This window comes from Artemia sp. Qi Xiang Cuo, chromosome 15, assembly GCF_049724085.1.
Source record: "Artemia sp. Qi Xiang Cuo chromosome 15, ASM4972408v1, whole genome shotgun sequence".
NCBI classification, from domain to species: domain Eukaryota; kingdom Metazoa; phylum Arthropoda; class Branchiopoda; order Anostraca; family Artemiidae; genus Artemia; species Artemia sp. Qi Xiang Cuo.
The window spans coordinates 28,465,046-28,481,270 of NC_142808.1; the positions used below are offsets into that span (position 1 = coordinate 28,465,046).

The 16,225-nt window shown below is 36.4% G+C and overlaps 1 protein-coding gene across 1 annotated transcript in view; it reads left to right on the forward strand.

Moving 5' to 3' along the window:
* The window catches only part of LOC148943518 (chorion peroxidase-like), a 353,933-nt gene that overhangs the window by 9,923 nt on the left and 327,785 nt on the right, over positions 1 to 16,225 (forward strand). Inside the window, exons 2-3 of the mRNA XM_089101768.1 lie at positions 9,581 to 9,763; positions 11,567 to 11,646. Coding sequence (XP_088957894.1) covers positions 9,581 to 9,763; positions 11,567 to 11,646 — 263 coding nt within the window. The remainder of the gene's footprint in view (positions 1 to 9,580; positions 9,764 to 11,566; positions 11,647 to 16,225) is intronic.

A 16,225-nucleotide genomic window follows, 5' to 3' on the forward strand; every position in this document is an offset into this window, starting at 1 on the left:
TCTCATTGATAGACGCAAACACACTGATCCATAAGTGAAGAAATAAGTGGGAGGAGCTTTTTGTTCGCACCGAGAACGAAGACCAGAAATGATCTGCGATAAGCTTAGTGGATAATTATTTAAACTGTGGTTTGAACCGTAAGAGACACACTGTTTTAGCTTATAAAAACACTTGAATCACCGTCACCAATAAACTTTAAAAACTGTAATCCATGCATCTCTTCACTGGAACGAAAGCCTTCAACTAGAATGTCTGTTTCCATGCTCTTCGAATTTCCGTTATAGTCCAGAAAGCAGAAATGGTCTTTAGGACTTATTTTAGAGTTTGCAGAAGAAAAACATATATAACACTATTTATTTTTTATGCCAACATATAACAGTTTTTTCGTAAATGCATCTATGATAATTGCAACACATCCTTTGGCTGAATAATCATGCCCTTTGCTACGCTTATTCCAGCCTCTGTCACATATCACTTTTGTCCAGTATGAGTCCTCTTTATACCTATCTTCATGAATGGCTAATTGTAAGGCCTCTCGTCCATTTTCTCACAAAATTTCCGAAAAACTATTCATCCAAGCACTGCCCAGCTGTCTTTCAACACGGGAATAAACTATTTGCGACATTGGCTTCACTCCAAGCACTCCGAAGAGTTCACACAGTGTAGAATATCAACCTCCAGGGCCCATGCCTCCCCAAAGGGCCTTCAAATTCAAGCAACCTTTTAAAATTGAGTCTTTTGCTGAGAAAGTAACCTGTTTACTTTTTGTAGTAAAGCTTGAAAGATATTCTTTTGCACCACATTCTGGTTCATTTTTAATCCTCTTTTCCCAGTTACACTTTTTACATTTAACTTTCAGTTCAATTTGCAGGTCTTTCTTTTCTAATTGTTTTATTATCGCATTTTCATATGATAGTCTGCAACTGATCTTGTGTGTGAATACAGAAGCTCCTTCACTGAGGAAATGTCTTAGATTTACAATGCAGTTTCCATCTGGAATTCCAGATAAGTCAATATCGGTAAATGTTGCCGACCTATCGATACCAGAAGAACCACCACTGCTTCCCAAATTCTGTGCTTCGTTTATTTTAGAATTTACTGAAAGTTCTTCTGTAATTTCAGATGAGGTTGAAAAATCATCTTTTTGTTCTCCAAGCTGCAGCTTCCTAAAAAATAAAAAAATGAAACATAGTAAGGAATGCTGGTTGATAAACCTATCATTCACAACATATATACACATAAGGGAAGTAATTATTGATGTATTGGGAACACTACTACTAATAACAACTCACCGCAGCACCAAGTCACCTGAGGCCAACAGAGCTACACACGCTCCCAATCCATCTTATTCTATTCAAAGCCCCTCTTTACACCCTCCTTGGAAGTTCCCATTTCCCTTAAATCTTTCTCTATGACATCATTCCACTCCAACCACGGACGACCTGCTTTCCGTTTAGCCCTAGGTGGTTGGCCGAAAACAAAAATCTTCAGCAGTCTGTCATCTCTCATCGGCAGAACGTGCCCTAGCCATCTCAACCTTTTTCTCATTATAGTCCTAGAAAGTGGGATTGGACCACACTGGGACAAATCTGGATTGACTACTCCCTATTAATTTATTAACATGTCAATACAACATTTTATTATCATGCCGTCTAGCTGCATCTTCGAGATCCTCGGCAATTTTATCCAAGGTCTCCACTTCACACCTCCTTAGTTCATATTTTATGCTTTCTCCACTTTCATTACATTTCTTTTATTTTCATATGATCTATTGGAAGTGCTCTGTTTTATACAGCTCATAAGGATAGACATAACTTTACAAATCTCAGGAATAGCTCGGGGATAGATTTTTTTTTGTTCCGTATAGAAACTACCATAAAAAAAAGCCGAAGTAAAGCTTATTGCATATCATTCTATACGCAGGACTCCAGTGTCAAGGCCCTGAGATGTCTTCTTCATAGCTTTACAGGTCTGTTAGCTGGAAACCAGGCGCTAGAAAGGCCCCTCTACCCCCTCCCCTCTCCTCGCCCAAAAAACAAAGCTAAAAACTTCCAAGCAAGTTCGCTTTCTTTATTGGATATCCTGGAGGCAAGTATTTAATCTTCCTCCCAATCATAAAACATCCTTTCACCTGAAACAGAAATTTTTATTGTTTGTGTAGAGCTGGTAAGATTTTTGTGCATCATCCTCCACAAAATTACATTGTACGTGCCTGGGAAGCCTAATGTGAATTTGTCTCCTAACCATGTACATATATATAAAAAAATATTTTTTCCCATAAATTTTAGATTGAAGGGGATGTAAAACCAGAACCCATCGGAAGCAATTTTAAAAGCTTCTGGACTGGATGGAATGAATATAGTATATGTAATATTTACTTACCGGTATTTCAGATTCAGCCACCTTCTGTGTATATTTTTCTCCACGGCAACAGGATTCTCTGATATGCTGGGTTTGGTGGTTTATTCTCACCAAGATCACTCATCTGTTGAGAGTGTTTCCCCCTTCCTCAAAATTCGGCAAATTTTCTCAGGCTTATTATTATTAATGTTCAACTCGAAATATATTGAATTTTAAATATTTAGAATCAAACAGTTTGTGATAACCAACTGTAAGTAAGGAGCAACTCGGCCCGTTAGCATCCTCAACTATAAAAATGGAATTTTGATAACAATGGATGAATCAATAGAATTGGCTTTTGTTTTGATTTCATATATATATAAAATTCATTAAGTTTACTGTCATGCATCAGAAGCTACGAGCCTGAAAAAATTTGTCTGATTTGCAACAAGAAGAAGAAATACCTCCAAAAATCAAACGATCTTAATGTAAATGACACCATCAGATTCAGAATATCAGAGAACCGTACTGTACAGGCTTCAAGCTACTATCGACAAAAATGTGGAATTGTTGTATTTTTGCCGGAAGGCATATCAAACCTTACTTGCCTTAGACCTTATTTCCTACAAGGCCAGGTGTGGCACATAGGACATCAACAAAGCTTCACCAGACGTCTTGGAGCGGAGTAGTGGCCATGAGGTCCTCTCACGGTGGTCGTAACGACAGCACAGCACTCCACAGGTCTCGGTCACACTATCGTCGGAGGTTGTGTTTCGGTTGCCCTCTTTTTCGCCGATACGCGGGTTGCCACTTGTAGACAACATTCGGATGATGGTCTCCTAGTGTTCGGAATACATGAAGAAAATAGGTCCGTATTCTCTGCTTCAGGAGATCAGGGACTGGCGGTTGACCTGTTCGTCTGAGGACCACTACGCTCGTGACCCTGTCCCATTACATAATGTTAAGAATTTTCCTGAGGCAGACATTTTCAAATGCTAAGACCCGTTTTTCCAGCTGGACAATCAGCTTCCAGCATTCACTTACATAGAGTAGAATGGACATGACGTTGCTATTCAACACACAGACCTTTGAACGAAAAGAGTATTTTTTGCTTCGCCATACTGGGTTGAGATTGTGGAATTCCGATTTTGCTTGTCCAATTTTCGTTGACTATTCCGTCATTATATTCCATCCAGTTTCCAAAATATTTGATTTCATGGACCTGTTCGATTGTTTTTCTGTTTTATTTAAGGATTAAAGGCGAGTTGGATATAGCCATGCTCTACGATTTACCAACGTTTACTATAAGTCCCACTTTCTCAGCCTTTTACGCTATGGTGTCAAGTAGTAGCTGCAAACATTGCTTCACCTCTTCTAGAAGTACTATGTCATCTGTGAAGGCTAAGTCTGGGAGCTGCTGGCCACTGACTTTTACACCAAAGCCTGATACATGCCATAGGGTATAATCCATTACTAGGACGAATAGGAACGGGTATAACACACATCCTTGTTTCAACCCAGAAAGAATCTTGAAGAATCGTGTCTCCCCATTTTCCGTTCGAAAATAACATTCGCTTTCTTCGCAGAGGGTTATTATTATTGAGACTAGTTTATTAAGTACTCCATAAAATTTCAAAATCTTCCATAAAATATCGTGATCGATGGAGTCGAACGCTTTTCCAGAATAAATGAAGAGTAGATGCAGCTTTTTATTCCGTTCAATTGACTTTTCCACCATAAGACTGAGGATAAAATTAAGGTCAGAGCAGGCTCTACCAGGCCGGAACACATGTTGTTCTTCCCTCAGATGCGAGTCAAGAGCTGCTCACAAACGCTGCAATATAATCGAGGCCAAGAGTTAACTTGGCACGGAAATCAGGTTGATCCTTCTCCAGTTATCACAGTTACGAGCATCTTCCTTCTTAAGCAGTTTGACTAGAATACATCTAGTCCAATGACGTGGGACCTTTTCCATGCTCCAATCTGCTATTAGGAGAGCAGTCCATATTTTTAAGCAGGCTCTAAGGTTTGTCTTAGGATCTTTGCCGTTATCCCATTGACTCCCGATGTACGGCCTTTTTTAAGCTTTTTGACAGCTGCTGCTACCTCTACAGTGTCAGGAGGATCAGCACTTACGTCAATTTATAAAAAAACAGGATATCAGGTACAGTTTCTCGGTCATGGGACTGGAAACGATAAAGTATATTTTAAAAATGGGACGTCCCATCTTTCGTCTACTTTCTTGAGATCTGAAATTACGTCCCCCGTTTTGATCTTTAACAAGTGATGATCGGTTCACTTTGTTTCCAAATATCTCATGGGTTAGTCGGTAAACTATCCTGGAGTTGCCTTTCTTCGCAGCTTCTTCGGCAAGTGCCACTTTCTCTTCTATCTGGCTTCGTTTATCTCTTCTTGCAGTATTTTTGACAGCTTTATTCTCTTCTTTATAGCGAAGCTGCAGACGATCTTCATCTTCAGGCCTTGAGGGACTCAGGATATCTCTCTTCGTTTCCTTGCGCTGTTCAATGAATTTACAGGTTTCGTCCGATATCCGTTCCTCCTTCTTCCTTTTCTTATATCCAAGACTTGCCTCGGAGGCAAGGCCTTAGATTCAAGGCCTAAAATCTGTTTCAGAGAAATATAGAAATCCTTTCGTAAGTCTCGGTTTTTCAGTTTGTCGGTGTCAAACTGCCTATAGGTGCTGGTCACTTTCTTCTTTTGATCTTTCAAATTAATTCGAATTTCAGCCATCATCAATATATTGTCTGAATTAACGTCAGCTCCTCGAAAACCACATACGTCAAATATGCTACTTCTCCAACGTCTTGAAATTAGAAAGTGGTCAATTTGGTATTTGGTCCGACCATCTGGGGACACCCAGGAGTATTTGTGGAACGATTTATGCTCGAAAATTGTACCACCTACGATCAACTCGTTGCTCAGTCTACAAGAAGCGCTCCGTTTTCGTTGATAACTCCTATATCGTGTGGGCCCATGGCTTCTGGGCAATACTGGCGCTCTGCTCCAACTTTGGAATTGAGGTCGCCCACAACGCAGAGAATATCATGTCTGGGTACATATTTGGTAACCGCTTGTAACATTTCATAGAAATATCAAAGCTGCTTGTTTATTTTTTTCCACAAGGGTAATCATATCGAACCAATTGTCCTAGAAGATTGCAAGAGGGCTCATTTGAACGAAAATTAAAATTTCCAATGCCTGTTTTGAGTGACAAAAAGATTGGAAGGCAACTAACACGGTCAAAAACTAAATGAGAAACAAGTGTTTTTCAACTGAAATTAAGGAGGAACATTAGAACTTAAAACGAACGGAAATTAGCCTGTATATGAGGCGGGCTGCCCTTCCTCAACCCTCGCTCTCTGTACCAAAGATTGATTTTTTGTTTCAATTCTACAAGAAAGACTGCTCAAAAACAAGGGGCCTTGCATTTGAATGAGAAGTATTTTTAAAGGGCTTTATGACTTTAGCGTGAACAGTGAGGGTTAAGGAAGGGGAAACCCTTCTCATATGCGGAATGATTTCTGTTCGTTCTAACTTTGAATGTTGCTCCGTACTTTAAGTTAAAAAAACATGAATTTTTACTTAATCATCATATAAAACGAACACTGTTGATATAGATGATATACATGAAATGACATCATTTTATACAATCCTAAAAAGGGTTTATGCCAGATATGCCATCTCACTCACTCGGACTATCTCTCTTGGCTTTTTCTGCAATTAGCATGTGGCTTGGTGTCAGCAACTACTTGATTTTAATGTAAAAGCAACGGACTCGATGTTCGTGATTCAAAATATTATTTTTGAAACTTCTTTTTTAAGAGTTTCGGTTAATATTAGCACGAGTTTCTCCGTACTTGCTGTTCATTATCACGAACTGTTTGACTCCAAAAATTAGTTGTTATCCTTATGGTCAGGTACTTGTTTTTAACTTTGGTACATATTTTAATAATGTTAACCTTAAATGGAGTGCAATTGTACTTATGGAACCTCACCCCCTTCCAATAAAGAAAAGATAATGGCTTAGATTAATGGCTTAAATAATGGAAAAATTTCTGCATAAATAATGGCTTAATTAGTCACTTGGTCAATATTCCACCTGGGGGAGTTAGTAATAAAGCGAATACTTTTTTTCTGTCAGATAAGTTTATTTAGACTTTTTTCTGCCTGAGTCTCTCAGGAGTGTGGAAAACTTTCAAAATATAGCTCAGCGTCTTTTAAGGTTTAAACTGCTGGGTTAAAGGGTTTAAAAGCAATGACTGTTCTCAAAAGTCGTAACTGTTGCATCTTAAAGAGCTCATTTTATCAGAGTTATCAAACACTTCGTGGTAACGAACTATAAGTAAGGAGCGACGCGGCTCAACAGTAACCGAAACTCCAAAAACGGAATTTTGATATCAATAGATATATCAAGAGAATTGGCTTATTATGTTGTTTCCAAATATATAAGATTCATTAAGTTTACTGGTACCCATCAAAGGCTATGAGCCTGAGAAAATTTGCCTGATTTTCGAAAAAGGGGGAATACCCCCTAAAAGTAAAAGAATCTTAATAAAAAATCACAACATGTCTAGCTATTAACTCCAAAAATGTGAAATTTTGTATTTTTTGTTAGAAAAAAGATCACGGATGCCTGTTTATTTGTGTTTTTGTTTGTTTTTTCCTTATGAGTAATCAATATCGAGCCAATGGTCCTAGAATATCGGCAGAGGGCTTATTCGAACGGAAATTAAAAGTTCTGGTGCTCTTTTTAATTGACCTAAAAGATTGGAAGGGAACTAGCCCTCCTCTCACGCCCTTTTTTACCAAATTCATCCAATCAAAATTTTGAGGTAGTCGTTTTGTTCAGCATAGTTAAAAGACCCAATTGCTTTGCCTTTGGAGATAACATGGCCCCCCACAGCCCCTAGGGAAATGTCTTTAAGTTGTAAAATTTGCCCATTGTGTCCGTATAGTGTTTGCTATTGGGTAGTATGCATTCTTTTTTTGGGTGAGCGGGGGGGGGAGAATTTCTGCTGGGGTGATTTTCCACAGAGAGAATTTTCCATGGACAGGGAAGTTTCCGGGAGTGAATTTTTCAGGGAGAATTTGTCAGAATTCCTATGCGAAATTCTTTTCATTTGTCTTACTTTCTCTTTGTCGACTCAATTTTATGTATGGAGATGCCAAGGGTAATTGTCAGGGGCAAATTTTTCCCAGATTCAATTGTCGAGAGGATATTTACGGGGGGGGGCGAGGGTCCTTGGAGGTTGAGACGTATTTCTCGGTATTATTTAAAAAACGATAGGAAATTAAATAAAAAAACAACTTCTTTCAACTTAAAGTAAGGAGCAACATTAAAACTTAAAACGAACAAAAATTATTACGTATATCCTTCTTAAAACCTCGCTCTTTGCGCTAAAGTTTGAATATTGTTCCAATTGTTTAATGACGACTCCTGAAACACAAGCGTCGTTTAATTAAAACAATATGAAGCACTTTAAAAGTACCAAAAAATAGATCTTTCCGTGGGTGGGGGGATTTTTCCGTGGAGTGGAGCCGGATTTCCTGGCATTATTTAAAAAACGATCAGAAATTAAATATAAAACAATTTTTTTCAACTTAAAGTAAGAAGCAATATTAAAACTTAAAACGAACAAAATCATTACGTAAATGAGAGGGGTTTCCCCCTCCTCAACACCTTGCTCCCTTTGCTACAGTTTGAATGTTGTCCTAATTCCTTAATAACACTTCCTGAAACAAAAGGGTCATTTTATTAGAACAAAAAGAAGCTTTTTAAAAGTACCAAAAAACAAATTCATTGTTTCTTTTGGTTCATATATTCTCCAAAGAAAGGGTTGTAAGTTACTCAATTTAAATGTTGTTCACATTTAGCCTAGTAATTGTTATTGGGAAATATTCAAACATTTTTTTAAGATGGGATTTTTGCAGGGATGGGGATTTTCCACGGGTGAGTTTTCCATGTGAAGAACAGATTATGGGAGAACAATTCAGGAGAAAATTTTCACGGGGAGAAAGGGGGATTGCCTGACATTATTTAAAAATCCGTCACAAATTAAACAAGAAAAACATTCAACTGGAAGTAAGGAGCAATATATTTAATTCGTATCGAAGTTATTCCGTATATAAAGGTGTATGCCCTTTCCCATCAAAAAATAAAAAAGATCGTGGCAGTGTTGCTTCTACATTAAACTTGAATTGAAAACGGGCAAATATTAATTTGAGAAGTTGGTTCATTTGCACTAGGTTTATCGATAGGCCTATATGTAACACAGGCTGTGAAGCCAAAGTTTTTGTTCGTTTCAAGTTTCAACTTCGCTCACTACTTCCCTCAGAAAAACTTTTTTTTTAATTAATCTCCCTCATCGTTGGCTCGTTTTAATATTAAATCCCTGATGCATTAAATCAATTTCAGGTCCATAGTCATCTTTACTGTTGTCTTTTATTTTGTTCGAGTTGCTACATTTGACGTGGTGAAAGAGCAAGAATCCAAAAAAAAAAAAAAAACCGGAGTGCATACGCAGATACTGAAGGTGGCTGCCCCTTCCCATCAAAAAATAAAAAAAGATCATGGCAGTGTTGCGTTTACATTAAATTTGAATTAAAAAGGGGCAAATATTAATTTTAGGAGTTCGTTCATTTGCACTAATTTTATCGATAGGCTATATATTAGATAGCCTGTGAAGCAAAATTTTTTTGTTCGTTTCAAGTTTCAACTTTGCTCATTACTTCCCTCAGAAAAACTTTTTTTTAATTAATCTCCACAATAGTTGGCTCGTTTTAATATTAAATCCCTGATGCATTAAATAAATTTCAGGTCCATAGTCATCTTTACTGTTGTCTTTTATTTTGTTCGAGTTGCTACATTTGACGTGGTGAAAGAGAAAGAATCCAAAAAAAAAACAAACCGGAGTGCATACGCAGATACTGAAGGTGGCTGCCCCTTCCCATCAAAAAATAAAAAAAGATCATGGCAGTGTTGCGTTTACATTAAATTTGAATTAAAAAGGGGCAAATATTAATTTTAGGAGTTCGTTCATTTGCACTAATTTTATCGATAGGCTATATATTAGATAGCCTGTGAAGCAAAATTTTTTTGTTCGTTTCAAGTTTCAACTTTGCTCATTACTTCCCTCAGAAAAACTTTTTTTTTAATTAATCTCCACAATAGTTGGATCGTTTTAATATTAAATCCCTGATGCATTAAATCAATTTCAGGTCCATAGTCATCTTTACTGTGGTCTTTTATTTTGTTGGAGTTGCGGCGTTTGACGTAGTGAAAAAGCCAGAATCCCAAAAAATAATCCGGAGTGCATACGCAGATACTTGCGCATTACATTTGGACAATGATGGGAAGTCAAGTCTGGTAGATTATTCCGACTTGACACTACTAGGTGAAGGGTAAGTAGGCTGGATCAGGCTTTTACGCAAGTGGTAGGGGGTGTAAATCAGATCGGCAGGGGGATTTTTACCATTTTTCTATGGCCTACCTAAAACAAACATTTGTCTTGTACGCCTGGGTATGGTGATCGCATAGAATTTTATCTATATATATATATATATATATATATATATATATATATATATATATATATATATATATATATATATATATATATATATATATATATATATATATATATATATATATATATATATATATATATATATATATATATATATATATATATATATATATATATATATATATATATATATATATATATATATATATATATATATATATATAAAAAATACAAAGCATGACGATGGAGTATAATAAAAAGAAAGAAAATGAAAGTAAAAAAAAAACATACAAAAACAGGAGCAAATACGTGAAAATTAAAACTCAATAAACCAAACAATTAAGAAAATTAAGCCACTCAAAGGGTTGTAAACCTCTTTAGGTGTATAATACAAATAAATAATACAATATAAAAAAGCAATAATAGTAACCCAGCAAAAAATAAATAAATAAATAAAAAAAGGAAATTAGCATTAAAACAAAAAATCCTTCCAAGGATGGATCGACGGGTAACTCGTAAGCTTGGAAAAAGGCTTATCTCCAACAGAAAGAGGATCTATTTCAAGCTTAAAATGTAGATTTAGATTTACTATAAATTCAGTCTTGGAAGTTTTTAGTCATAGCCTACTCTTTAGTCTATTTGTCTGTTCTTTAGTTCCCTTCGTTTGCAGAAACAGATTTGTGTTTGAAAAAAATGTTTGTCTTGGCTTTCGTTCTTTAAGAGCAAGTTATTAACTAAAAATATGATTATATTTTCTGAAGGCTTCGTTTAATTCTTAAAAGATCATTGTAACCACGGATTATTCATCCTTGCACATATTAAATAAAAAAAACATTTTTTTTTTTACTGAAAGCAAGGAACGGCGTTAAAACTTAAAAAAGAACAGAAATTATTCCGTATATGAAAGGGGCTGTCCCCTCCTCAACGCCTCGCTCTTTACGCTAAAGTTTTTCATTGTTTTTAAAAAAAATAGAGTTGTGAGATAGTCAAACTTTGGCGTAAAGAGCGAGGCGTTGAGGAGGGGACAGCCCCTTTCATATACGGAATAATTTCTGTTCGTTTGAAGTTTTAACGTCGTTCCTTACTTTCAGTTAAAAAAACATGTTTTTTTATTTAATTGTAACAAATCCCATGACATTGCGCGAGATTGCACGGGTGGGCTAGTTCTGTAAGATAACCAATGTAATAAAGGAACACGTCGGCCCATGTATTTTGCAAGGAGTTAGATATCTGGTTAAACCTAATAGATAATCTGTGTTGTAACTTCGAAAGCATTTCAATGTTAGGACAACGACTTTTTCATAAAGAAGAAATAAGTCAAACACATATAACATTAGTGTTTAGACATTAAAAATAATATCTGTCTTCTACTCAGGAAGCTCTTGAACAAGAGAATCCATTCGTCTCCCGCAAAAGAAAATTCTAAATATAATCGAAAAACAAAGCAACATAGGTGTTTCCTCATTTTTCATCTGCTTTTGCTTTATGGTTATTGAGTCTGGTGTGTTTGGTTTCTTTTTCCAAATATAGTTTTTGTTTATTTCTTTTTAATTAAATATTAGTTTAATTTTTTGTAACCTATGTCAGTGGTTAGGGCAAATCTGAGGATCCCGGAAAAAATTATTATGGTTCAGAGACTTATCGCTTAGATTTATATCCCTTAGATTTTCTTTTCTAGGGTGAATTTTCATGGCCCTGGAACATGCATAACATATGGAGCCGTTAATAAAGCTTTGAAGATTGCAATTGAATACACACGTAAGAATTTTTGTGTATATGTTTACATAGTCCCTTTAAATTGAAAATATTACAGTTCAAAAACATTGCGCAACGATATTCCTTGTAGTCTTCTTACTCATCATCATCATCCCTATTCACGTAAGTGGTAGTATTAATTTATCTGACAAAAGACAGATTTTACGTTTCAAACTTTAATTAAATAAAAAAAACTAAGTTTTTTCAACTGAGAGTAAGGAGTAGCATTAAAGAAAACACTTTTTTTATTTGATTTCGGACAGTTTTTTTTCAATCACGCCTGGGAATCCCCTCTCCCCCCGTGTAAAATTTTCCCTGGAAAATTCCTTCCTGAAACTTTCCTCCCTGCAGAATCCCCTCTCCGCTAAAAAAAATCATATATTTCCCAATTACAAATACTACATGTGAACAATGGGCAAATTCCATAACATACAGACCTTTCCAAAGGGACTATGGGGGGTCATATCATCCCCAAAGGCATACTTATTGACTTTTCAACTATGCTTAATCGAAGGACTATCTCTAAATTTTGATCGATGTCTTTGGGGGAGAAAAAGGCATGGGAGGGATGATAGCTGCAATCAAATCTTTTTGGTCATGTTAAAAGGACACCAGAACGTTTGATTTCCCTTTGAATGAGCTCTCCTGCGATCTTCTAGAATCATTGGTTCGATACGATCTCCCCTGGGGGAAAAAAGCAATAAATAAACAAGCATAGATGATCTTTCTTCTGGCGAAAAAATACAAAATTCTACATTTTTATCGATAGGAGCTTGAAACCTCCACAATATGGTTGTTTGATATCTTGAAGCTGATGGTATAACTTTCATTGAGATCACTTGACTGTTTTGGGTTTTTCAAAAATCAGTCAAACATTCTCAGGCCCATAGCTTTTAATGGGTAATATTAAATTTAATGCATTTTATGTATTTAGAATCAGCATAAAAAGTCAATTCTTTTGATTGTAAATTCTTTGATTTTTAAATTCGATTGTTATCGAATCATATTTTCTTTTTAATTAGAGTTTATCCGTTTTTCTAGAGTTTTGGTTATTATTTGGCCTAGTCGCTCCTTATAGTCGTTGAAGCAAAATGAAGGTGGGTTCTCTTCTAATTATCCTATATCTATTCACAAGAATAATAATTGATATTAATTTTGCCGATTTCAAAAATTCATTAAAATTAATGTTACCCGTCAAAAGCTACAAACCTGAGAATATTGAGAACGGTCAAGAGCCTCAGTTTGATACTTACAGGGAATGTTGAGGGGGATTTTGAGCTAAACCGAAATAGACTATGTGCCTGAAGGTTGTCAAAATGATGTGTCTGCGATATCTCAAGGGTATCAGGGTATCTATGGGCATCAGGTTGAAACTTCCATGGAATTTAGAAGGGATGTAGAAGGAATGTAGATATTGAACTAAATTAAAAGACGCTGTGTGCAACCAGGTTATCAAAAGGGTATATCTGCAATATATCAGAAACGGCTAAGGAACGACCAGCGCTGACATAGTAAAAAGCGAGTGTCTCCAATGTCTAAATGCATGCAACAAATTTAAAATTGAAGAAAACAACAAAAAGCAAAACACCTGAAAATTGGGCTTCCACATTACTTTTTCCAGGATTGTTTCATAGAAAATTAGAAACCTCCACAATGCTTTTTTTCTCCGGCCACCTCGCACGGAAAGGGTGGTCGTACAAGCTTGGGAGGGGACTCATTCGATTGGAAATTGAAAGTTCCATTGCTTTCTTTAAAGGGCGAGGGTGATTATAGGGCCCCCTTTCGTATCATCAGACCCCCACATAACCCCACAGGGTACCCGATCAAAATTGTAATATTGATTTTTCTCAGATCACTCTAACCAACAGATCGAGATAACATGACCCACGCATGACCCTAAATTTGAACATCAATTCGTTTTAGGTTTCTCTTATTCATTTATTTATCTTCAATTATAAGACAAATTTCTTTCCACTCGTTATAGGTTCATCCCTGTCCGTTTTTTTTCTTATTTTTCTACTTCAGTTTAATAGAAGCTTTGCAGAAAAGGGTTGCAAATATGGTCTACATGTATTATGATCATTTTAAAAATGAAACTACCCGGTCTGGCTATTTGTAAACTGTATCAAATATCCCACAATTTGAACCAACGGTCGCACGGAGTTTTGATTTTTTCTATTAAATTAAAATTTCTATTCATAACATTCTAACATTTATAACATTCGATTCATAACTATTCTCATCAAGTTTTTTATACTTCTCAATGGAAATATAAGTTTTAGATAGAATGGAAGCTTAGATTTTCATAGGTATATTAATTTTGACTAAAAGTTTGGCCATTTCTCTGTGAATTAATTGAAAAAAATTTCCGAAAAGAAGTTTTTTCAAAAAAATAAAGGTTATATTGAACTTAAGATCAGCAGATACAAAAACCTATGAAAATTCAAACTCAAAACGATCATAAATCACTGTTAAATAATAAATGAAACCCGAAACAAACAGAAAATGGATAAAAAAAATCATAGAAAACAAACATACAACAGGTACTAATATAAATAAACATAAATCTTAAAACGAGTGAAACTTAAATTGAATATGCAAATCATGCTTAAAACGAACGAAAACTACTATAAATAAGAGTTTAGGTACTGCCTCCTTCCCTAACTGTTAAATTATAAAGCCTACTAAGTCATTGGCACTTCGCTGAAAACGAATTATATTAAAAACATTGTCTTTTGCATTTATTACAACATTGTAAATAAAAATAAGAATTACATTAAAATTAAATATTGAACTGATGATCATTCAGCAATTAATATCATAATATATCAAATATTCAGTTTAAATTTTTTAGTTCTTTCCAAGACTGTTCAAGATGAATATAGTTTCACTATATTTCGACTACTACCCCCTTCCCTAACTGTTAAAGTCTGAAGCCTACTGCGTCGTCGGCGCTTCACCGAAAACGAATTATATTACCAATATTTTCTTTTCCATTTGTTACAGCAATGAAAATGAAAATAAAAATGAGAGTGAAATAAATCTTGAACGGATGAGCCATCAACAACCAATATTATCATAGGCAGCGCAATAGCGCTGCCTAAGTAAAGAACGATGTGGGCACAATGTGTTTTTTTCCTCCGTACCCGGGCACTTCGTGTCGAAGGAGTTGCCGTAGAAACTTCGAAAAGGGCTCATTCTATTGGAAATTGGAGTGGCTAGTGTCCTTTTTAATAGTCAAAAGTGATTGGAGAGTCGCTAGGCTCCTCCAACGCCCATCATTTCCCCAAGTGTCTTCAAGAAAAATTTTGAGATAGCTTTTTTGTTCAGTGTGGTTGATTTCCAGAGATACAATGGGTTTTTGAGGGAGACACTCCCCCAAAGACCTCAGTGCAAGGGTTTTAAGTTATGCCCTAGGGGCATTACTAAGGGGGCATTAGGGGCATAAGGTTATTGTTGAAGGCGTTGTCGTAGAAACTTCAAAAAAGGCTCATTCGATTGGAAATTCAAAGGACTAGTGCCCGTTTTAATAGTTGAAGGTGATTGGAGTGCAACTAGCCCCCCCCCCACAACGCCCATCGTTCCTCCAAAAATATCTCATCAAAATGTTGAGATAGCCTTTTTGTTCAGCGTAGTTGATTTCTAGATAGAAAATATGCTTTTGAGGAGGACACTCCCCAACAACCCTTAGGGCAAGGGTTTTTAAGTTATACCCTGGGGGCATGTAAGGTTTTTATAGAAGGCGTTGTCGTGGAAACTTCAAAAGGGGCTCATTCGATTAGAAATTCAAAGGGCTAGTGCCCTTTTTCATAGTCGAAAGGGATTGGAAGGCAACTAGCCCCCCCACGCCCATCACTCCCCCAAACACATCCAATCAAAATTTTGATATAGCCATTTTGTTCAGCGTAGTTGATTTCCAGATAGAAAATTTGTTTTTTAGGCGGACACTCTCCCACAACCCTCGGGGCAAGGTTTTTAAGTTATTCCCTGGGGGCATTTAAGGTTTTTATAGAAGGCATTGTCGTAGAAACTTCAAAACAGGCTCATTCGATTGGAAATTCAAAGGGCTATTGTCCTTTTAATATTCGAAAGTGATTGGAGGGCAACTAGCCCCCCCCCCCACGCCCACCATTCACCCAAACACATCCAATCAAAATTTTGAGATAGCCATTTTGTTCAGCGTAGTGGATTTCCAGATAGACAATATGTTTTGGAGGAGGGCACTCCCCCACAACCCTCAGAGCAATGGTTTTAAGTTATGTCCTGGGGGCATATAAGGTTTTTATAGAAGGCGTTGTCGTAAAAAACTTCAAAAAAGGCTCTGGCGGGCAACTAGCCCCCCCCCCCGCCCATTATTCCCCCAAACATATCCAATAAAAATTTTGAAATAGCCATTTGGTCCAGAGTAGTTAATTTTCAGAGAGAAAATATGTTTTTGAGGAGGACACTCCCCCACAACCCTCAGGGCAAGGGTTACAAGTTATGCCCGGGGGGCATATAAGGTTTTTATTGAAATCTTTGTCGTAGAAACTTGAAAAAGGCCTCCTTCGATTTGAAATTCAAAGGGCTAGTACCCTTTTTA